Here is a 19283-nt window from a genome sequence, read left to right as displayed (position 1 = left end):
AGATGTTATTTTTGTATTCAGACACCCGAAGTTGCTATTCAAAGGCCAGACCTGGCTTGTAGGTGGTGCTGTACCTTGCGTCGGGGAAAAGCAGACGTAATCCTGTCTTATATGTCACACCTTGTTTTGCCGTTTCCAAAATTGTTTCTGATTAGGGCCCCAAAGACATTTTAGCCTCCAGGGCCACAGGCACACAGGTGTGGTGTAACAGTTATATTTCGCTGGCGTGCTTTTATTTTGAAGATTGGACTTTACCAAATACAGAACGTGTTGAGCCAAATTGGCCCGAGTGTTGCTGAGCAGACGGGGAGGTCGCGGTTGTTGCAGTGAATAAAGAAAGCTTGCATGATTTTATTTTTTGTTAAATGAAAAATACAGTAAAAATAGAAATGTTCATTTAGATGTAATTATTGCTTTTTGACACTGAGAAAGAACACTTTGTATTTCAGTTATTTTTTGTATCGCAAAATTGAATTCAAATAAACCAATCATTTTTATTTTTTAATTCCCATTCATGAAATGTAAATTAAATGACCAAAAGTTACACACACCAGCATCCATTGTCTGGAGGTATTTTGGATTTAGACTCTACCCATGACTATCAGAGCTGGCCAAAAAATATTTGAGCATACCTACTAGTGCTCCTTCGTAGAGTCTTCTGGACTAGGGGAAACACGGTCCACATTGTTCACACTGCAGGTCAGTTCCGACTGTCATCGAAAGAGGGGCTGAACCGCGTCGCTGCAGCTCGAAAAAAATTTTTGAAGGTGCACATGTATTTGTGACTTAATTTTGAGGTAGCAAAGGCAGATTTTGAGCCATATTAACGTGCAATAACAACTGTTGTGCGCGCTGGCATATCGCTGCACTCTGTCACTCCCTCTCCCCCGCTTCCTCTGCACGCTTTTTGCTTGTGGTGCGAGGCGAGACGGTGTGCATGCGCTGCTACCTCCGCCCGGGTTTTGGGGACTGGCTGGAGCTTACGAGTTGCGTGCATGAAGAGTGGCTAGGCGTATGGGCATTTTCAGTGGTCAAAATGCGTGCTTGTTGGTCACTCTCCGGGAGGGGAGGGCACTGATGTAATAATACATTTATTTTTCTAATACTCTTGCGATCAACCGGCAAAGTCCCAAAGATCAACTGGTCAACCTCATTGAATTAAAAATAAATGTTGATCAAAGTATGTAGCATGTCTTCTATTAATCGCAAATACACTTCATAGTTTTTGAAAACATGCCTGTAAATACTGTGTTCACCGTTTTTTTCCTTGACTGTTCCCTCTTGCCTTTAGGCGGACAGTAAGTGGGAGTGTTAGTGGAAGTGGTAGCAGTTACTCTGGCTCAAGCTCTCGGTCCAGGTCCTCTTCAAACTCCCTGTCACATTCACGGTCCGGATCCAGAAAATCCAGGTACATGAACACTTCTCAACACCCCTTTTGATAATAGTTACATTTATATTGAACATGCATACAAGTTACATTGGAATACATCACATAGTGCAATTCACAGTTCCACATGTCCCAAAAGGAGTAGGAGTTATTTAATCCTACCCTCCATACTTTTCACATCAATTACAATACATTTGTACACTTCCTGTGTTTTAAATGTACTCATTGCCAATTTTAAATACACAGGAAAATAAGGCAGTATAGCATTGTGGTAAAATAGGAGTCAAGGTTTGTGGTCACTGTAAATCATAACACTCAATAATAAATATATAATAACTGGTGAAAGGGTTAATAATTGACAAAACATAGTTGGTTTATGAGTAAGTCCAGACAATGTTCTCACAAAAAATGAATGATTAGACGTAGCATTGTATGTACACAGTGGTTCAGGACTCTTCTTCACTTTTCTCAATGGACAGTGCTTATCGTAAAACTCATGTAAATATTTAGAAAGTGTTCATATGCTTCATCCACATCATTTTCACTGTACACACACTCATTTTGCTCTTCCAGATCTTTGCTTTCATCTGTGCGTATTCTTTGAAAAGCCCTGATGTCTTCCGTTAATTAGCAGACCACTAGTTCTATTATCAAAATCATTAGTGAATATATTATCAATTAGCGTTGCTGTCTCTTGTTCTGATTGGTCTGGTGCTTTTAGGATATAGACTCAAACTGTACATAGTATCTATGAACTCATCTACAGTATTATCCTTTGCTTATTTGGATTCAGAAGATCAGTTATTGAAGTCTCCACATACGAAGATAATTTTTTGGTTGATGTCAAAATATTTAATATATAATTCCATGAATGAGAAGAACACACAAGATGCAATTGTCTTCAAGTGAAATGAAGTGAAGAATGGAATGTTAGTCCATGGAATGTTAGACGTCATTGACATGTAACTATGAATGCATTAAAAAGACTCACTATGTGGTCAGACTGAGTCACTTTTCACTATGAAGAGGAAATGATGTAAAAACACTAAGGGATAATAGGTGTGTATCATATGGGGGAAATGGATATGGGGAGGCGTCCAGGAGGCACCCGGAATAGATGCCCGAGCAACCTCAACTGTTTCCTCATGATGTGAAGGAGTAGCGGCTCTACTCTGAGCCCCTTTGGGCTGACCGAGCTCCTCACCCTATCTCTTAGGGTGAATCCAGCCACCCTACAGACGACTCAGTTTGGCCGCTTGTATCCGCGATCTCGTTCTTCTGTAATAGTACTTGACTTACAGTAGGTGTCAATTTGTGCAGGAGGCTGGCATTTCGTGCTAAGGCGCACCATTTTCGGTCATGAATTGCATGCCAAATGCACAAACAGTGCATAAACTAGTCTTCAACCTTTTCAGGCATGTCATGTGACAGGCATTGCCATGGTAAATTGCGGACAATGCAGAGGCAAAATATGTGCCAGTGTAAACACCACTTTACTGTTGCCTGTCTTACAGTTCTGACCCTACCATCCAAATGTAATCCCAACTATAGAAACAAACACACTTACCACTGGTAACAGGTGACACTATACATGCCTGCAGTTTCATTTCAGTTAAATTATGAGTTTTTAGACATTAGATATTTCTCTGTTTGACTATTTTTTTGTTTTTACTTACCTCAAAACATTAATTCTGCAATCTCTCTTGCTTCCATGGGCTTGCTGTTGGGAAACCTTCCAGAAAATCCAGGTATGGTTATTATTCGAGATGTGTGACAAATGGAAGTGTGTGCCTGCTTAAAAGCATGTGGGAGAGTTGAGCAATGTGCAAATGCTCGGGCTCCAGACTGTGACCGCGACAGACTGTGGCGGTATTGGAGTGTACATGATGCCACCAATGAGGCCTTCAGAAGCTAGGGACAGAAACAGGTTGATTAGAGAAGACAGTTGCCATTTATTGTTTTAAGTATTTATCAGTAATACAGTGAAAATGACAGGAAATGTATTTACTTTAAGTTTATGTTAGGGCCCACTGTGTCTCCAGCAAAAAGAAAAAATGTTGGTCTGGAGCCCTGAATGCTTGTAATTTCCACACAACCGTGATGCAGGCACTGCTAACCTGTTTTCCCTTACTGCAGGTCTCTGAGTGTGAGCAGTGTGTCATCTGTGTCGTCAGCGTCTTCAAGCAGCAGTTCCGTGCGCAGTGCAGACTCTGATGACATGTATGCTGACCTAGCAAGCCCAGTGTCTTCGGCCAGCACTCGTTCCCCCACACCAGGTCAGCCTCGTAAAGAGCGAGGAGGGCCGCCCCGGGACCGACCCCCACAGAACAGAGACAAGAACAGGAATCAGTGTGCAGGTGGAATCCAATGCATCATGCAATCACACTAAACAAGATTTTTAAAAAATGGTTTCATCAGCTCTCATGTTCTCCTTTATCACAGAGAGACCCTTAAAGAAAGATGAACCCGTAAGGGAAGATCGCAGAAAGGTGAACCCATCTGTTGGTCCACCAAGAGGAGGCAACCTAATGCCCAGGCCAGTCCCTGGAAGTAGAGGTGGTCACCCTGCACACCACCCTGCACACCACCCTGCACACCACCCTGCACATCACCCTGCACATCACCCTGCACACCACCTTGCTGGTACTATGCCGCCCCCAGGAAGCTATGGAGGCTCAGGTTCCCATAAAGACATCAAACTCACGCTTCTAAACAAGGTTAGTTGTACAGATGCTCGATTGGCTTTTTAATCAATATCCGTTCGATATCCACCGATATTGTCCAGCACTTCATTTCCGACACCAATATAGACAGCAGCTCTTTCCTCAAATTAATCTTGTGTAATGTAAACACATTATGCTTTTTATCGTGATGCCACTGGATGCATTTCACGAATAAGAAATGTTTGTGTAAAATAAGACAATTACTGCAATATGCAATGTAAGTTATAGAAAAAGTGCTGTATTAATTTTAAAGATTTTGTCTCAACAAAATAGTCATAAAAATCATGACTAATAGTCAACTAAAGTAATATGTTCTCCTACTGTCAAAGTTTAAATGGGCCTCCTACTTATGTCTAGCCCAGCGTTTGAGACAGACTTGGTTGCTGTTGGGCTTTGCCTTAAAAACTCTTAAATGCCATCAAGGATAGCAGCTAGTATGCTAGTAACCTGCATGCATAAATTGTGTTAATTTGGGGACATTTCTTGTTTCAGTGGACATGTGCTAAACGTGAAAACGTGGTAAGGAGACATGCTAATAGTTTATATGCTAAGCAGTAGGAAAGTACAAAAAAAGTGCAAAGACAGCTGTATAAGAGCATTTCCAATTGAACAGCGACATAAGCATGCACATGCATTGTAGCCAAGTCACAGAACCGTAATTCGCTCCTTGATGGTTACATAAGATAATGGCACCGTTCATAATTAGTAAAAGAGGAAATAAAATCATCCAAAATGTCAAAACTGCATTTGTGATTGCAGTAATTATGTGTAATGTAATTAGATTAAAAGTCAAACTTGCAACCAAGTAGACAATGCATTTCAATTTCTTGGTTTATTTTAATGTGTTCACTTTCCACAGCAGGGTGATAAGGGCAGTAGAAAGAGGTACCTCCCCTCTGACAACCGTCCTGGTTCCCCCCTCAGCAAGAGAATGGCCATGTCTCCGGACCGAGGTGAGAAACATCCTAATGTCCAGTTTCCACAAAGCCGTGTGCTATGGTACACATTGTTTTTCCCATTGTCAAAAGTTGTGAAGGAGACCAAAATAACTGATGCGTACTTTGGAGCCATTGGAATTGTTGCATGAAATGGATAGAACTTGTTTTTTTTCCTTTTGAATAAAGTTTAGTCTCGTAACTAAGCTGTCCACCATCAGCTTCGGGGCTTGCCGCCATTGACTGGCACTGACCACCTTGCGACTGCACCTCCGATCGGCTGCCTCAGCAATGGAGGCACAAAATACGGCCCATTCGGACTCTGTATCCTTGTCCTCCCCCGGGATGCAGGCAAAGCTCTGCCGGAGGTGAGAGTTGAAGACTCGACGAACGGGAGACTCGGACAGAAGTTCCCAGCACACCCTCACTACACCTTTGGGTCTCCCAGGCCTGTCCGGCATCCTCCCCCACCATGTAATCCAACTCATCACCAAGTGGTTATTAGTTGACAGTTCAGCCCCTCTCTTCACCCGCGTGACCAGACCATGCGGACGCAGTTCTGATGATACAACTACAAAGCCAAACAGTCTGTCCTGCTGCCAAGTGCACTTGTGGACATCCTTATGTTCGAACATGGTGTTTTTTATGGACAAACTGTGGTGTGCACAGAAGTCCAATAACATCACACCGCACAGGTTGCCCTCATAGACGTTGAAGTCTCTCAGTTGGGGTGTTCTACAGCACCCCTCTCATGGACTCCAAAAAGGCTGGGTACTCTGAACTGCTGTTTGGCGCGTAAGCACAAACGACAGTCAGGACCCTTTCCCTTACTCGAAGGGGTAGGGAAATGACCATCCCGTTCACTAAGGATGACTCCAACTCAGAGGCACTGAGCCAAGGGGCTCTTAATAAGCCCACACCAGCTTGCCGCCTCTCCCCTGCAGCAACACCAGAGTAGAACAAGGTCCAGCCCCTTTGGTTCCAGAACCCTAACTGTGGGTCGAGGTGAGTCCTCCCCCGGGCCTGGCTCCAGGGTGAGGCCCTGGTATCCCACGTCCGGGTGATGTGCGGTTCCTCCACTTGCGTTTATTCATAGGGTCTTCTGAATCACTCTTGGTCTGGCCCATCACCTAGGACCTGTTTGCCTTGGGAGACCCTACTGGGGGCATATAGCCACGGACAGCATAGCTCCTAGGATCACTCGGGCACTCATACCCCTCCACCACGGTAAGGTGGTGATTCACGGAGGGGATTATATATTACATTATATTAAGATGTGCTGAACTGTGACCTGTATGCTCTTTTGCTGTGCTTTGTGTGCAACAACATGGTACGTAATAATTTTAATTGTCAAAGGAAAGGCACATGACATACAGAAAGAAGAAAATGAATTCAATACGATGCTTATTACTGAGCCACATGATCGTATGAGCACATATAGCATGTGATTATGCACCAAGCAAAAATGCACAGCAGGACATAGCTGACGTTATAAAAGCTCACCTCTGTGCATTTACGGCCTCTTGAAGCCGTGGCTGTTGTCCCTATTTCACACACAACTTTTTTTTTGCTGACTTAGCCGATTTTTTTGGTTGCAGCCTCGACATGTTTAGTTCAGGAGAGGGCTGGTTAGTGTTTGTGAGGACATGCCGCTGTGATTGAGCAGTCCGCTGGGGAAATATTTCCACACACTCGTCCCGTGCGAGCTCACCGCACCATGAGAGAGCAGTCCAGGCACAGTGAGGAACTACCGCTGTTGCTCCAGGGCTAAATATCCAACTGCCAACATGAAATTGACAGCGACGGAGATGAATATCCAACGTCCAACATGAAACTAATATCACCAATGTGCAGAGTGAACCCTCTTGTCATCCAGACGGTGCAGTAAAGAGAGGAAAATAAACAAGCATGCACATGTCAATTTATCGAGGCCAACAAAATGGCCGATTTGTTTTTTTTATAGTTCGATTTATCGATTATCGTGACCGACCTAGACCCACCTCAAACCAAGGTGGCTGTTCCTTGTTTATTTGTTACAGGCTAAATGACAGAGTCGCGATGAATGGACTAGATTGTATGTGGGAGAAAGGTGGTGTCCATAGGGGCCGCAATCCTGGTGTTTACAGAAAACCCTCACACACTGACCAATACCTACTTTTTGATTCACACCACCCACTGGAACACAAACTGGCCGTTATCAGAAGACTACAACACAGAGCTGATAATATTCCCACCAGCCCAGAGGCCAAAGAGAGAGCATAAGCACCTGAGGGATGCCCTCAAAACCAGTATTTACCCCAGCTGGTCCTTTTTATTAAAAACAAGTGCACCTCATTCCAGAAAGGACAAAAGCAGGGTGTATGAGGAAGAAAAGAGTAACAGAGGGAATAACAATTTTGAGCTCTACTAGAACCTTCTTAAGATCCAACAGTGTGTAGTGTTTTCGACTGGTCGTAAAATTTTCATCAGGAGTATATTTCATTTGATGACTGGTTGAGGGGCTGTATACAAGTCCGGTAGTGACAGGACATGACGATGGTGGCCTGTCTTCTGGTGCACCCAGAAGCGACTAAAATGGTATCGAACTTGATAGTCGCACGAGTCTTTAACCTTTGTTTACTGTGAAATGTTCCTCTTTGATGAATGCTGTGGCAGAATAGCACGTTGCAATATTTACAGTATGTGCAATGGATATGAAAAGTCTACACACACCGGTTAAAATGCCAGATTTGATGTTAAAATACCCCCCAACAATTTCTGAACTTTTTCATGCCTTTTAATGTGACATCACAAACTATGAATATGCACTTTCAACATATACTTTTAAAGCAGATTTTGATTTTATTACAGCACGTAAATGAAAATTAATTTATACCCTTCATTTAATGTTTTTCTGGATTTTTTTTGTTCATATTTCGTCATCTCTCGCGCTCTCTTCTCGTGCTCTGTTCAAACAAACATACCAAAATTTGGATTTTCCATGTCTTTGTAAGGTGTCAACTTACAGAATCAGCAGGGGATCGAATAATAGTTTCCCCTTACTGTATATCTAATGTCTGGGGAATTCTTTTGTACCGTTTAATAATGCGGCTTGTCAATTCTGTACATGGCCACATTCCCATTTAAAGGAGGTACGCACACTATACATTAACATTATTGAAGTGTGCACATTATAGTTCATATTAAAGGTGGCAAAAATTGTGATGTAATTCATTTTGGTCAATTTTTTTTTACACCACAAAAACCCTGCATTTGAAAAGGGTAGCTGGCACACAGGTTTGGCCTTAGGACTGTCAAGATTGTTTAGCAAAGCCCCTAAAAGACAGATGGTGAAAATGTAGGTATTTTGTATGTATTACATATAGATCAGTATTTTTTTTTATCAATCCCCTGAGGCAGGGGTCAGCAGCCCGCGGCTCTGGATCTGCAGGCAGCTCTTCAGCCTCGTTGTTGTAGTTCCCTTCACTGAGCATGGTGTGTTTTTAACACAAAATTCTGGGAAATATGCATTTTCGAAAAGAATGTGAAATATCGGACTCACCACTAGTCGTTGAATGCATCTAGACTGCGTTCTGACTGCTGATTGGATGAGCAAGGGAAGGGGAGGTAGGCTAGTGTGTCTGACACAGTGAGTCTCACTGGAGAGAGGAAAAAAAAGTGAGGGAGTTTTGAGTTGAGTTTGAGCAATAAAATCAAATTATGTAGTTAACAAGAGCATAGCAATGTTTTATAAAGAGAAGCACGATGTAGCGCTGGAGCCCGTGACATGCTAATTGTCAAAGTGGTGACTCCGGGAGAGGCAGATGGTGTGCCGCGGGAGCTGACCATGCACTAAAAGCATGTTACTACTGTGATGTGGGGCGGACCTCTCGGCAGCAACCGCAGAACAATACGTCCTTTCACTTTTTTTTTTTCTTCTTCTTTTTTTTGTCCTGACCAGCCGTTATAGCAGGTAGTATTGTTGATCTAAATGCCCTTACATGCTCAACAGATTTGCTATGCCAGGAAAAGTGTGAGATACACTTCCCCTGTTATACAGAATTTATTTGACTTTGATCTTTTGTTGTTACTCAAATTTGGAGCAGCCGTACTGGAGCAGGAGGGGATAAAAGAAAACGGGAGGGATTGCAGGGACAGTGCAGAGAGAGAACAGAAGAACAGCAACAACAACAATTGCGACGACAATAACAAAACAGAAACAAACAGAACTACATCAGCAAATGTCTGTGACGGCCATGCAGACCATGATGGAGAGGACAAAATAACAACCACAGTAATAATACTGAATTGAAACACTCATACATATTAGTAGTAATGAAATGATTAACTATGATCGTGAACAGAAGGACAATAACTGTAATGCACACAGTTGTAACAACTATAATCATATTGCCGACATCACCGTCACTGTAATAAAACCAACAACATAACACCCTGGTTATCTCAGTGAGTTACAATATTTGGGGAAGTATGTATGTACATGTACGCGTGTACAGGTATCTCTGTATGTGTGCATGTCTTCATGTACTGTATAAAAATGTGCGTGTATGTGTGAATGTGTAATTGTCACTGAGAATGCATGGAAGGAGAGGGACTGCCTCCCACCATCCAGTAAGCCCCCCCCTCAGGCCGCCGGCCAGGCAATTTTTTTTAATTTATTTTTTTTACTGGACGGGTAGATAAAATGGCTTTTTGGTGGTAAAGGTTGCCGAACCCTGCCCTGAGGAAATTAAGGTTTCACAGCAGCAATAGAGACACATGATACAGTACACGTGTGTACATGTAAGTACAGTTTAAGTTGGCAAAATAGCCAAGACTCGTGTAATGCTTTCTCCAACCTCTTTCAGCTCGTGATAAGAGGATACCGGGACGACCCCCACTCTCTCCTCGAATGGATCGACACAGAGGCCAAGCAGCCCGGCCAATGCCACCCCAGGGAGACAGGTTAGTCACACTGGCAACAGTGGACTTCAATAAGAATATGATTATGTCTGCTGTTCCGCTACATACAGACTACATAAGTAGTCAAAAATGACTGTTATACTAGATGTGTGGGAGTGTGAAATTTCATAATTACTCTTTCCCAACCTGCATATACGTCATGCTCATCAGCAGCAGACGTGTTTGCTGTGGGCTCAAATGCGTTAGGCCAAATGAGGAATGTGCCATAGCGGAGTCATTCACTCTATTTGCAACCATAATTGAGCTGTCAAGGAATTATGAATCAACATTCCATTAATGGGTTAGTTCTTAAAAAAAAAAAAAAAAAAAAAAAAGATCAAAACATCAAAAAGTTTACAATTAATGTTGCAAAATGTAGTTAGTACTAAAAGAAAAGCACCAAAACCATTTAATTGATATCTAAATATATTACATTTTCAGGCCTTAATCATCAAGTCCCAAAACTCTCCTTCTGTTGAATCCTCAGATCAAGTAAATCCTCTATAATGGAAAAGATAGCATCGCCATGGCACAGAAAATATCAGCAGGGATCAGTGCTGACTTTTTTTTCCCCCCCAAATGGCACGTTACTTTTTTTAATTATTATTATTATTTTAATTGAAACATTTGATGTAGTGCACTCAAACATAAAATATTCATTTTTTGTAAAGGGATACAAGGAAACATAACTTAAGATTGAGGAAAAGGCTTCTTGAGACGTCATCTGTACTTCTGTGAAAAAGGTGTCGGACGTTTCGCTCCTCATCCGAAGAGCTTCGTCAGTTTTGACGAAGCTCTTCGGATGAGGAGCGAAACGTCCGACACCTTTTTCACAGAAGTACAGATGACGTCTCAAGAAGCCTTTTCCTCGATGGACAACTCCTGTACGACTGAGAGCCTACACAGACATAACTTAAGATTTTTAGTCATAACTTTGGCCAAACTTGTTGCTGACAGAAAAATTGTCAGTTAGGTGCATGGCAAAAAATTTAAAAAGTTGTTAATCCTGCTGTTTATACTCAATAAAGGGTACAAAGGTATATGCAGTAAATAAAGCAGGTTCTTTAAAAATACATTGTTCCCTTATGTCAGTGGTCCCCAACGTTTTTTGACCGACGGACCGGCTTGTGTTCCCACAAATCTCCCGTGCACCGATCTAATTTATCTTATTTATGATGTATTGTGTAAAACTAAGACATGTATAACCTCAAATTAAAAGCACAAAATGAATGCCGACCCTCGATGCACCAGTTCAAGCCTGGAGTTTTTCCAGAGAGATTATTACATCGCTATTTGACGTGTGTGGTACAAGGCAGTGTGCTAGCATGAATTAACTTGAGACAAATGAGCACATTAGCACTCAATAAGTCATCAAAACTTACCTTTATGCATTCCCACATAGTATCAGCATTTGACACCAAATATGAGGTGAAAGAAAAATGCTAAAAATACAGTAGTAGTCTATCTGTGCGGCATGAGATAAAGTTAGCACACGCACAATGGACGTGTGTCAAGTGAGACGGATGGAACAAAGAGAATCCAGCCACTTTTCAAAATAAAACAAAAGTTATGGAAATTATTTTTTCTTTTCTGTGCGGCCCTGTACCAAATGGTCGGGCCACGGCCCGGGCGTTGGGGATCACTGCCTTATGTGATCGGATCAGTTATCATTTATTTACACTCACAAATCGGTGATCAGCCCCCAAAATCCTGATCTTGTACGGCCTAGTAATTAATGTTATGAGGCCACTAACCTGCTTGCCGCCAAGTAGTGCACTGCATGATTATTGGTATGCCCATGCCAAGTGCTGTAACAATAAACCAGAAAGCAACTTCATTCCACAATTTGACATTTACCTCTCAAAAGTGGGGGTTTTACCGAAGCTCTATGATTAATTTCTTTCTTGTTTTGTAGAAAACGTCCCCTGTCACCACCCCCAAAATCATCTGGAAAAGGGCCTTCAGTGCAGTCTGGTAAGCCTGAAACTCCTGGCTCTGCTCCAGCTGCTAGTTCTAGCTCCGGCTCCAGCAAACCCAGCAACACACTGTCTCGCCGCGAGGAGCTCCTAAAACAGCTGAAGGCCGTAGAAGATGCCATTGCTCGTAAAAGAGCAAAGATCCCCGGCAAATAAGCACGAGTGCACTCCTCGTCTGTTCATCTGGCCGCCAGTCCACCCGACTGCACAGCATCGAGAACCAAGGCAACTTGCAGGTCGGAACTATTCCCAGTGACTCCTGCTTTAGTCTGCTGCCTCCAATGGACATGCACAAATGCTGTATGGTTCTTGTGTACATTGTGTAAGTGAACAAGTGGCCTCCACAAGAGTTGTCCTCTGATTGAGAGTTTCATCTTAGAGCATTTTCACTCCCTTACGCCCACATTCTGCTGAGTTGCTCGTGGTTTACAAACACGACGGAACATGCTGGGAAGGAGGAATTTCTCCGGGCTGAGAACTTCTTTGTCTATTGACTATTGAGAAACAGAAGGTTTGTTTGATCACACTGGTCTGTCAGTGAAAAAGAGAGAGAATCATGTATATGTTGTCCACCTGATGACTTGCAGATTTCTACATATTTCGCCACCAAATTTGTCTGCCCCCGTCAATTGTTTCCTTCTGCCAGATCTATTTTGTTTTCTGTATGACGTGTTGCTTCAGTGAACCGAGTCTGCAGGGCTTCCCATTCCTTTGGAACAATCTGCAATCCATTGCAAGTCTCTAGTGCGCCATTGAAAGTGATGGTACAGCTTGTATATTAAACTAACTTTTTGACACACTGTCACCACTTGTACAATACGAGCAAGTCATCAGGTGCTCTCTAGAGAATTACATACAGCAGTGATAAAGTTTGTTTTTTTTTAACATAAAGCTACAGCATTTTATTTTCTTGTTAGCTCTTCTCAAGTTATAAACCAATGTTTTATTTGTGTCATTTGTAGTTGGGGGGAGAGCGAGGTTGTAATGGGGGATATTTAGAGACACAAAATCCTGCTTTTGTGACAAAAGCCTTCTAAATAAACTATTTTGATAAAGAGCACTGTTCCCATTTTTGTCAAGGGCATAAAATCAGGGCCACACTTTGTGTAAGGGGGTGCTTTCTCTCTGCAAATGTCCAAAGGATGTGCATCGCTGGCGTAAGGCACATGCACCAAACTCAACTCTGCTTAGGTCTCCAGTTTGCCCTAAAATACAAGCGGGGTGCACAGTTCCACACAAAGTGATTCATATATGTCGATGTGCGTTCTGGTGGATTAGAAAGTGAACTCTCTTAAAACGTTTTTCTGTTGTAAAAACATGAAACTAAGAAATTATTTCCAAAATCCAAAGCAAACTGTACAAGTCAACAAACATTAAAATCACATCATGAATGTAAAATTAGCTGGTTGTGCTCAGGTGCCTACAAAAATAGTTCCAAGTGCTGCTTTAATTACCACCTTGTCTACACATCTTTGTTTTGTTCAAGTCCCTCTGCCTGAGCTATTTAAGCATGACATTATAGCCTATTTAAAGCCAGCTAATTAAAACGCATGCTGTGTGAGATGATTTTATTCGTCATGGCCATTGGTTTCCTGCCGCCAATCAAAGAGCCTGCACAGCACACGTGACACTATTGCACAAGCACTGAATATGAGCTGACTGACAGGCAACTGATTGCGTCACGATTGTTAGCCCCACCTCTACTAGTATGGTGTTACAGTTAAGACCAGTGTCAAATTTTTGGAAAAGGACTGAAACAGAACAATGAACATGTGAATTAAATTTTTACCATTGTGGAATTGCTATGCAGAGTGCCTCTTTTTTTTTTTTTTTTTTTGACATAACTAAATATATAACTTCAATTTTTCTGTATGCAACTCTCGCTGGAAAAAGTTTGCGCCCCCTTGTCCTAAACACTGATATAAATAAGGTACTTGCCAAATGATTGTGTTGCCTGTTGTATACTGTGTCTAAATAGAGAACTCACAGGTTGGCAATATTGATTCAATTTCCCTTTTGGCATTTTTAGAGAAGATTAATCATCAGGAAGTGGAAGGTGTGGGGCAAAAGACAGGAATTTCTCACTTCTAGAGGTTGGCCTTGTCAGCTGCATTATCTTTTTAGTCAACAGAAGGGACTTGAAGGAGGAACGTAGTTTCATGTGAATGATGGTTTGGGTCGATGGATTTTCGCCACATGGAGGAACATGGTGGTGATTCATTTATTGGAGAAGGAACTCAAAAGATTACATCATGTGTCAAACATAGTAGAGACGGGCGTAACAAGATGAATTGTCAGGTGCACTGGCGTGCAAGAAAATGGCCTGTGGAAAATGGAGAAAAACAGCAGCAGCTGGATGCTGCAAACTGAATTCATGACTTTTTTTTTCGTGACAACGGACAATTAATGAGGCCAATAGAACATGCTTTTTACTCACTCAAAACAAAAGTGAAGGCAGCGAGAAACCACAATCAAGCAGCGAGTCATGGCCCGGAAATGCACCTCAGTGAAGTATCCAACCATGTAGTAAATATCCATCCATCCATTTTCTATGCCTCACTGGTGTCTCAGGGGTATGCTGGAGCCTATCACAGCCGACTTTCAGCGAGAGGCGGGGTACACCCTGGACTGGTCGCCAGCCAATTGCAGGGCACATATAGACAAACAACCATTCACTCTCACATTCATACCTATGGACAATTTAGAGTCTCCAATCAACCTAACATGAATGTTTTTGGAATGTGGACGGAACCCAGAGAAAACCCACACACGCACGTGGAGAACATGCTAAATCCACACACAGATGCCCAACAGAGATTCAAAGGCAGATCTTCCAGATCTCCTGACTGTGTGGCCAACATGTTAACCATGTTAACTTTGACTGTCTTGCTTTGAGATGAGTTGCATACAAAAGCATGTATCCATCCATCCATCCATCCATTTTCTATGCCGCTTATCCTCATTAGGATCGTGGGGGTATGCTGGAGCCTATTCCAGCTGACTTCGGCCAAGAGGCGGGGTACAACCTGGACTGGTCGATGCAGAAAACTGAGATTACAGTTACACACTCCCAAGATATCATGTTAGATGATAACACAGTTTGCTCATCCCTCTTTTTCCCATAGCTCATACGGCACACCCAGTGCCGTTACTTTTCAGACACGCCTCGTATAGAATTTTGTGACAATTTTTGAAATCGTATGAGATACTGTATTTAGGTTTTCTACAAGCTGGAAATTACAATCATCAAAATTATTAAGAAATGCTGGGGACGAGGCTGACCTGAGTCCTGGGCTCAAGGCTCCCTACCATCCCGTGGCATGGGGGCTGCTGGACTTCCCTTGGGTGGGTGGCTGGTTGCCTGGCGGGGTACGCTGGTCGTGTCCTCGGGTGGCACTGGGGGTTCTCTCTGGTCCTGTGGGCCTCACCGGTGTAGGCAGTGGGGTGTGGGATTGGGTGGGTGACACCACTGCACTCTCCCCTCTCACTTCTTTCCACCAAGACACTCCCTCTTATACACCAATAGGGGCCACCCACTTAATCGGGATTCACCCCCCACCGCTCCTATGTCTGTCATCCAGCAGGCGTATGAGCCACCTAGCACTCCAAGCGATAAATGAATCACACACACTAGCATTCATGGTCTGTGTTCAGCATCTTTTAATTTGATACTTAATATTATTAATATTATCGTCATCACCATTGCTTCTGTCTTCACTATTGTATCATAGCATTATCAGCAAGGAGGGCCGCACGTTGGCTACGGTGGTTAGCATGTTGGCCACACAGTCAGGAGATCTGAAAGACCTGGGCTTGAATCTCCGTGTGGGCATATCTATGTGGAGTTTTCATGTTCTACCCCCGTGCGTGTGTGGGTTTTCTGCGGGTACTCCGACTTCCTCCCACATTCCAAAAACATGCTTGTTAGGTTAATTGGAGACTCTAAATTGTCCATAGGTATGAATGTGAGTGTGAATGGTTGTTTGTCTATATGTGCCCTGCGATTGGCTGGCGACCAGTCCAGGGTGTACCCCGCCTTTCGCCCGAAGTCAGCTGGGATAGGCTCCAGCATCCTTGCTGTCCGTGAGGACAAGTGGAATATAGAAAAATGGATGCATGGATATCAGCAAGGACAATAGCCGTTGGAGATACTTTAACTATAGTTATTACCGTGATTGCTGGTATGTCTCGCCCTCTCGTCCCTCTCCCTGTCCATCCCTGGGTTCTCCAACGAGGCTCCATATCCAGTCCCAAGGTTCTTTAATTGGTTCTGACAACTACACCGCTGGTATTCCTCCACCTGTTGACTATCTGGCCCATCCAGCACTACAGGAACAGGCGATGAATAGAATGCTCTCACCATCTTGGTCCCTTCTCTTCCCTTAACCCTTGTCCAATAGCCCCGAGTCAGACTCAAGTCAATGATGTGACCTAACGCTGTCTTTTCTCTCTTCTCGCTCCTTGTTCTTTGTCATCCCTCTAACCATGTTCTGTTTGGTGGTTTTAACGAAGTTGCAACGCAATTGGAGCAGGAGGAGTGCCACACTCAGCGGTTGCAAAACAAAGGTGTTCTGACATGATAGAGTTCACTCGTACTACTTGACTAAGCTGCTGAACAGGACAGGTTGGAAAATAAATGCATACAGCAGAGATGCACTTGTGAAATATTTCACATTGTTTGTCGTGAATCTATAGAAGAGAGGTGGGCAAATCAGGCCCACCAAGCATTTTCAAATTCCTTTTTTTAAACGTGTAACATGGAAACTGTAGTCAGCAAGATGAGTTGCAGTGCTATTGTGGCACACTTCACTCGTGCCCATGCCAAAAAAGCACCCATATATTCCCGCCGCAAGGCATGCTGGGTAGCTTGTGGTGCTCTTTCTACCGACATTTTGCCGCGTTTTTCGCATTCTTGCTAGATTGCAAAATATGTTGAAGAGGTCGTCAGAGAAGTAAACAATATCCAATGTTTTATTCTACATAGTTAAATGATTGTTGCAGCTGGATGTGTTGTGCTTTCGTTTTGTTGCACCGTGAGCAAGTATGTCGTTCTGTTTGACGCCACCTATGTATAGACCGCCCCGCCGCCAAATGTTTTAATTAAACGTCCACCCCTGCTACAGAATATTTTTGAATAGAGCTACTGAAATAAACTTTTCAAGATATCCTCAGTTATTGAAATGTAATGTAAACATATATGTGTTTATATATATATTTATACGTATACGGTAATCCCTCATTTATCGCGGTTAATTGGTTCCAGACCCGACAGCGATAAGTGAATTTTCACAAGGACACAATTCACTCAAACTGAATATTTTCGTAGAGCATAGAAAACCTGTTTATGACTTTCTAAATACGGGTTTTAACATTATTATAGCCCTGTAGACATGAAATAACCCACCAATAGTCACTTTTATACTATAATACTTTTTTGTTTACATCACATTGCGCAGGTTATGGACATAACAGGTGGCTGTCGCAAGCATAGCAAGCTAACCAGTTAGCCTCTCCAACTTACTTATTCTAAACTAAAACTAACTAGGCTAACTATTCTAAAGTGTTTCAAACGGAGTGGGGAAGAAGGACAAAGAAACCAAAAACTTACCACTTCCACACAAAATGAGAGGAGAACCTTTGTTTCCACTCTATCTCAGCCAAGGCCTGTCTGGTCGGCTCTGCTGACTTAGTAGCCAGTCACCATGCAGTGTGGAAGGTAATGTACTCTAACAGCACGTCTCATAACATTACTGATGCTTAATGACCAGAATACTACATGTAACTTGTCTTTCAGTTACACTTTTATATGTATTTATGTGTGTGTGTGTATGTGTGTATAGGGAGAGAGCAATTTACATGTTTTTATTTAGATATATACAGTGTATAATATTAAAAAATGATATTTAATATAACAAATTAAATCATTCATTATTTTAAACATTTTTCAATAAAAAATATGAACGCATACAATTAATACATTCAATAAAAAATCGGAAAATACCTCTTAATAATGTATACATTTTTTGCATTTTAAAAATGCTAGATTTTGTTTTATATTTGCATAATAAATGCATTTTTGCCCGTGCTCGGAAATTCAACAGGCCTAAATTGACGCTCTAGAGCAGGGGTCACCAACGTTTTTCCTTGTGAGAGCTACTTTTACAAAATGAAAATGGCCAAGAGCTACTCATTTTTGTAACATTTATTTTCAGAGCTTATTTTAAACCCAAACAAAGCGAATATGCTTGTTTTTACCAGAACATTAACAAAATGCTGGTGTCCACAACTCACATTTTGTATTTCAGAATGCATTTCTTTCTTCTGTTCTTTCATTATTAACTGAAAACCTGAATGAAAAGCAGGCTTGCGGGCACCTCATGTGGTCGTGGGGGGCTACCTGGTGCCCGCGGGCACCACGTTGGTGACCCCTGCTCTAGGAGTTAATTTCAACACTTTCAAAGTGTCCCATGGGGTCCACTCTGCAGAGTGTTAAACACTTTTAAGTGTTGCCATTTTTACACCACCGTTAATATTAATATTACACCGAGTTAATATGAACTATTTATAGAGTTCAAATGTAACACTCCGCGACACTGACCACCGTTACATTGTTTCCACACTAGTGTGAGGTGTCACAAATGAATTTTCTTAAGAGTCATCCATCAACTCTTACGGTGTACAAATAAGCTACTTTACAGTTAAAAAAATAATTACGATACTTGACTACATGAACATTCAATGGACTATTCCACGTTACTGCGCACGTGCAGATTGATCCCGGAAAACGGGAGCAAAACAAACTTGTTTGCGTGGTTTGGAGAAAAAAGAAGCGGCGTTGCCCCTGTGGAGCAGAGAAGGCGAGAAGAAAACAGTTTTTATCATCGAAACTATCAAAGGTGTCAACCTTTTCCACAGTCACCACAACGACGACAGCCAGACGTTCTTGACAGCAGCACAGCGCAGGGGGGTTGGCGGAGCAACACACAGATGTGAGTATTAAAGCAGTAAACTATAGCAAATGTTGCTTAATGTTCTTACCAATTACAGTAAAAGTGTTGACATGAGTCACTTGTTAGGTAATAATAATCCCCCAGGAAGATTTTAAAGATGTCCTGAAAATCTGTGGAGGGCCCAAACGACTGGTTTGCCTTGGGCCCCCAAATGACTAAATACGCCCCTGCTCAACGGTCGTGGTACAAAATCTAAAATATTCTCAGTGTCGACTCGTCTATTTTGGGCTACTCGTGTTTACAAGGCAACAGGTAAAACATGATGACAACATAAGCTCCCTGGAAATTACGTCATCCTCCAGCATTGTTAT

The 19283-nt window shown here is 42.4% G+C and overlaps 1 protein-coding gene across 4 annotated transcripts in view; it reads left to right on the top strand.

Annotated features, from left to right (window-relative positions):
* zc3h18 (zinc finger CCCH-type containing 18) overlaps positions 1 to 13650 on the top strand; it is a 41893-nt gene extending 28243 nt beyond the window's left edge. The window contains exons 14-20 of one of the 4 annotated variants that reach the window (XM_054776560.1): positions 1292 to 1408; positions 3127 to 3135; positions 3524 to 3744; positions 3830 to 4104; positions 4970 to 5063; positions 9893 to 9989; positions 11902 to 13650. In XM_054776560.1, coding sequence (XP_054632535.1) covers positions 1292 to 1408; positions 3127 to 3135; positions 3524 to 3744; positions 3830 to 4104; positions 4970 to 5063; positions 9893 to 9989; positions 11902 to 12118 — 1030 coding nt within the window. In that variant the 3' untranslated portion in view covers positions 12119 to 13650. The remainder of the gene's footprint in view (positions 1 to 1291; positions 1409 to 3126; positions 3136 to 3523; positions 3745 to 3829; positions 4105 to 4969; positions 5064 to 9892; positions 9990 to 11901) is intronic. The other 3 variants (XM_054776559.1, XM_054776558.1, XM_054776562.1) reach the window with 3 other exon arrangements.
* The last annotated feature ends 5633 nt before the right edge of the window (positions 13651 to 19283 follow it).

Source organism: Dunckerocampus dactyliophorus, chromosome 5 (assembly GCF_027744805.1).
Source record: "Dunckerocampus dactyliophorus isolate RoL2022-P2 chromosome 5, RoL_Ddac_1.1, whole genome shotgun sequence".
NCBI lineage: Eukaryota > Metazoa > Chordata > Actinopteri > Syngnathiformes > Syngnathidae > Dunckerocampus > Dunckerocampus dactyliophorus.
This window is presented reverse-complemented; position numbering and strand designations above follow the sequence as displayed.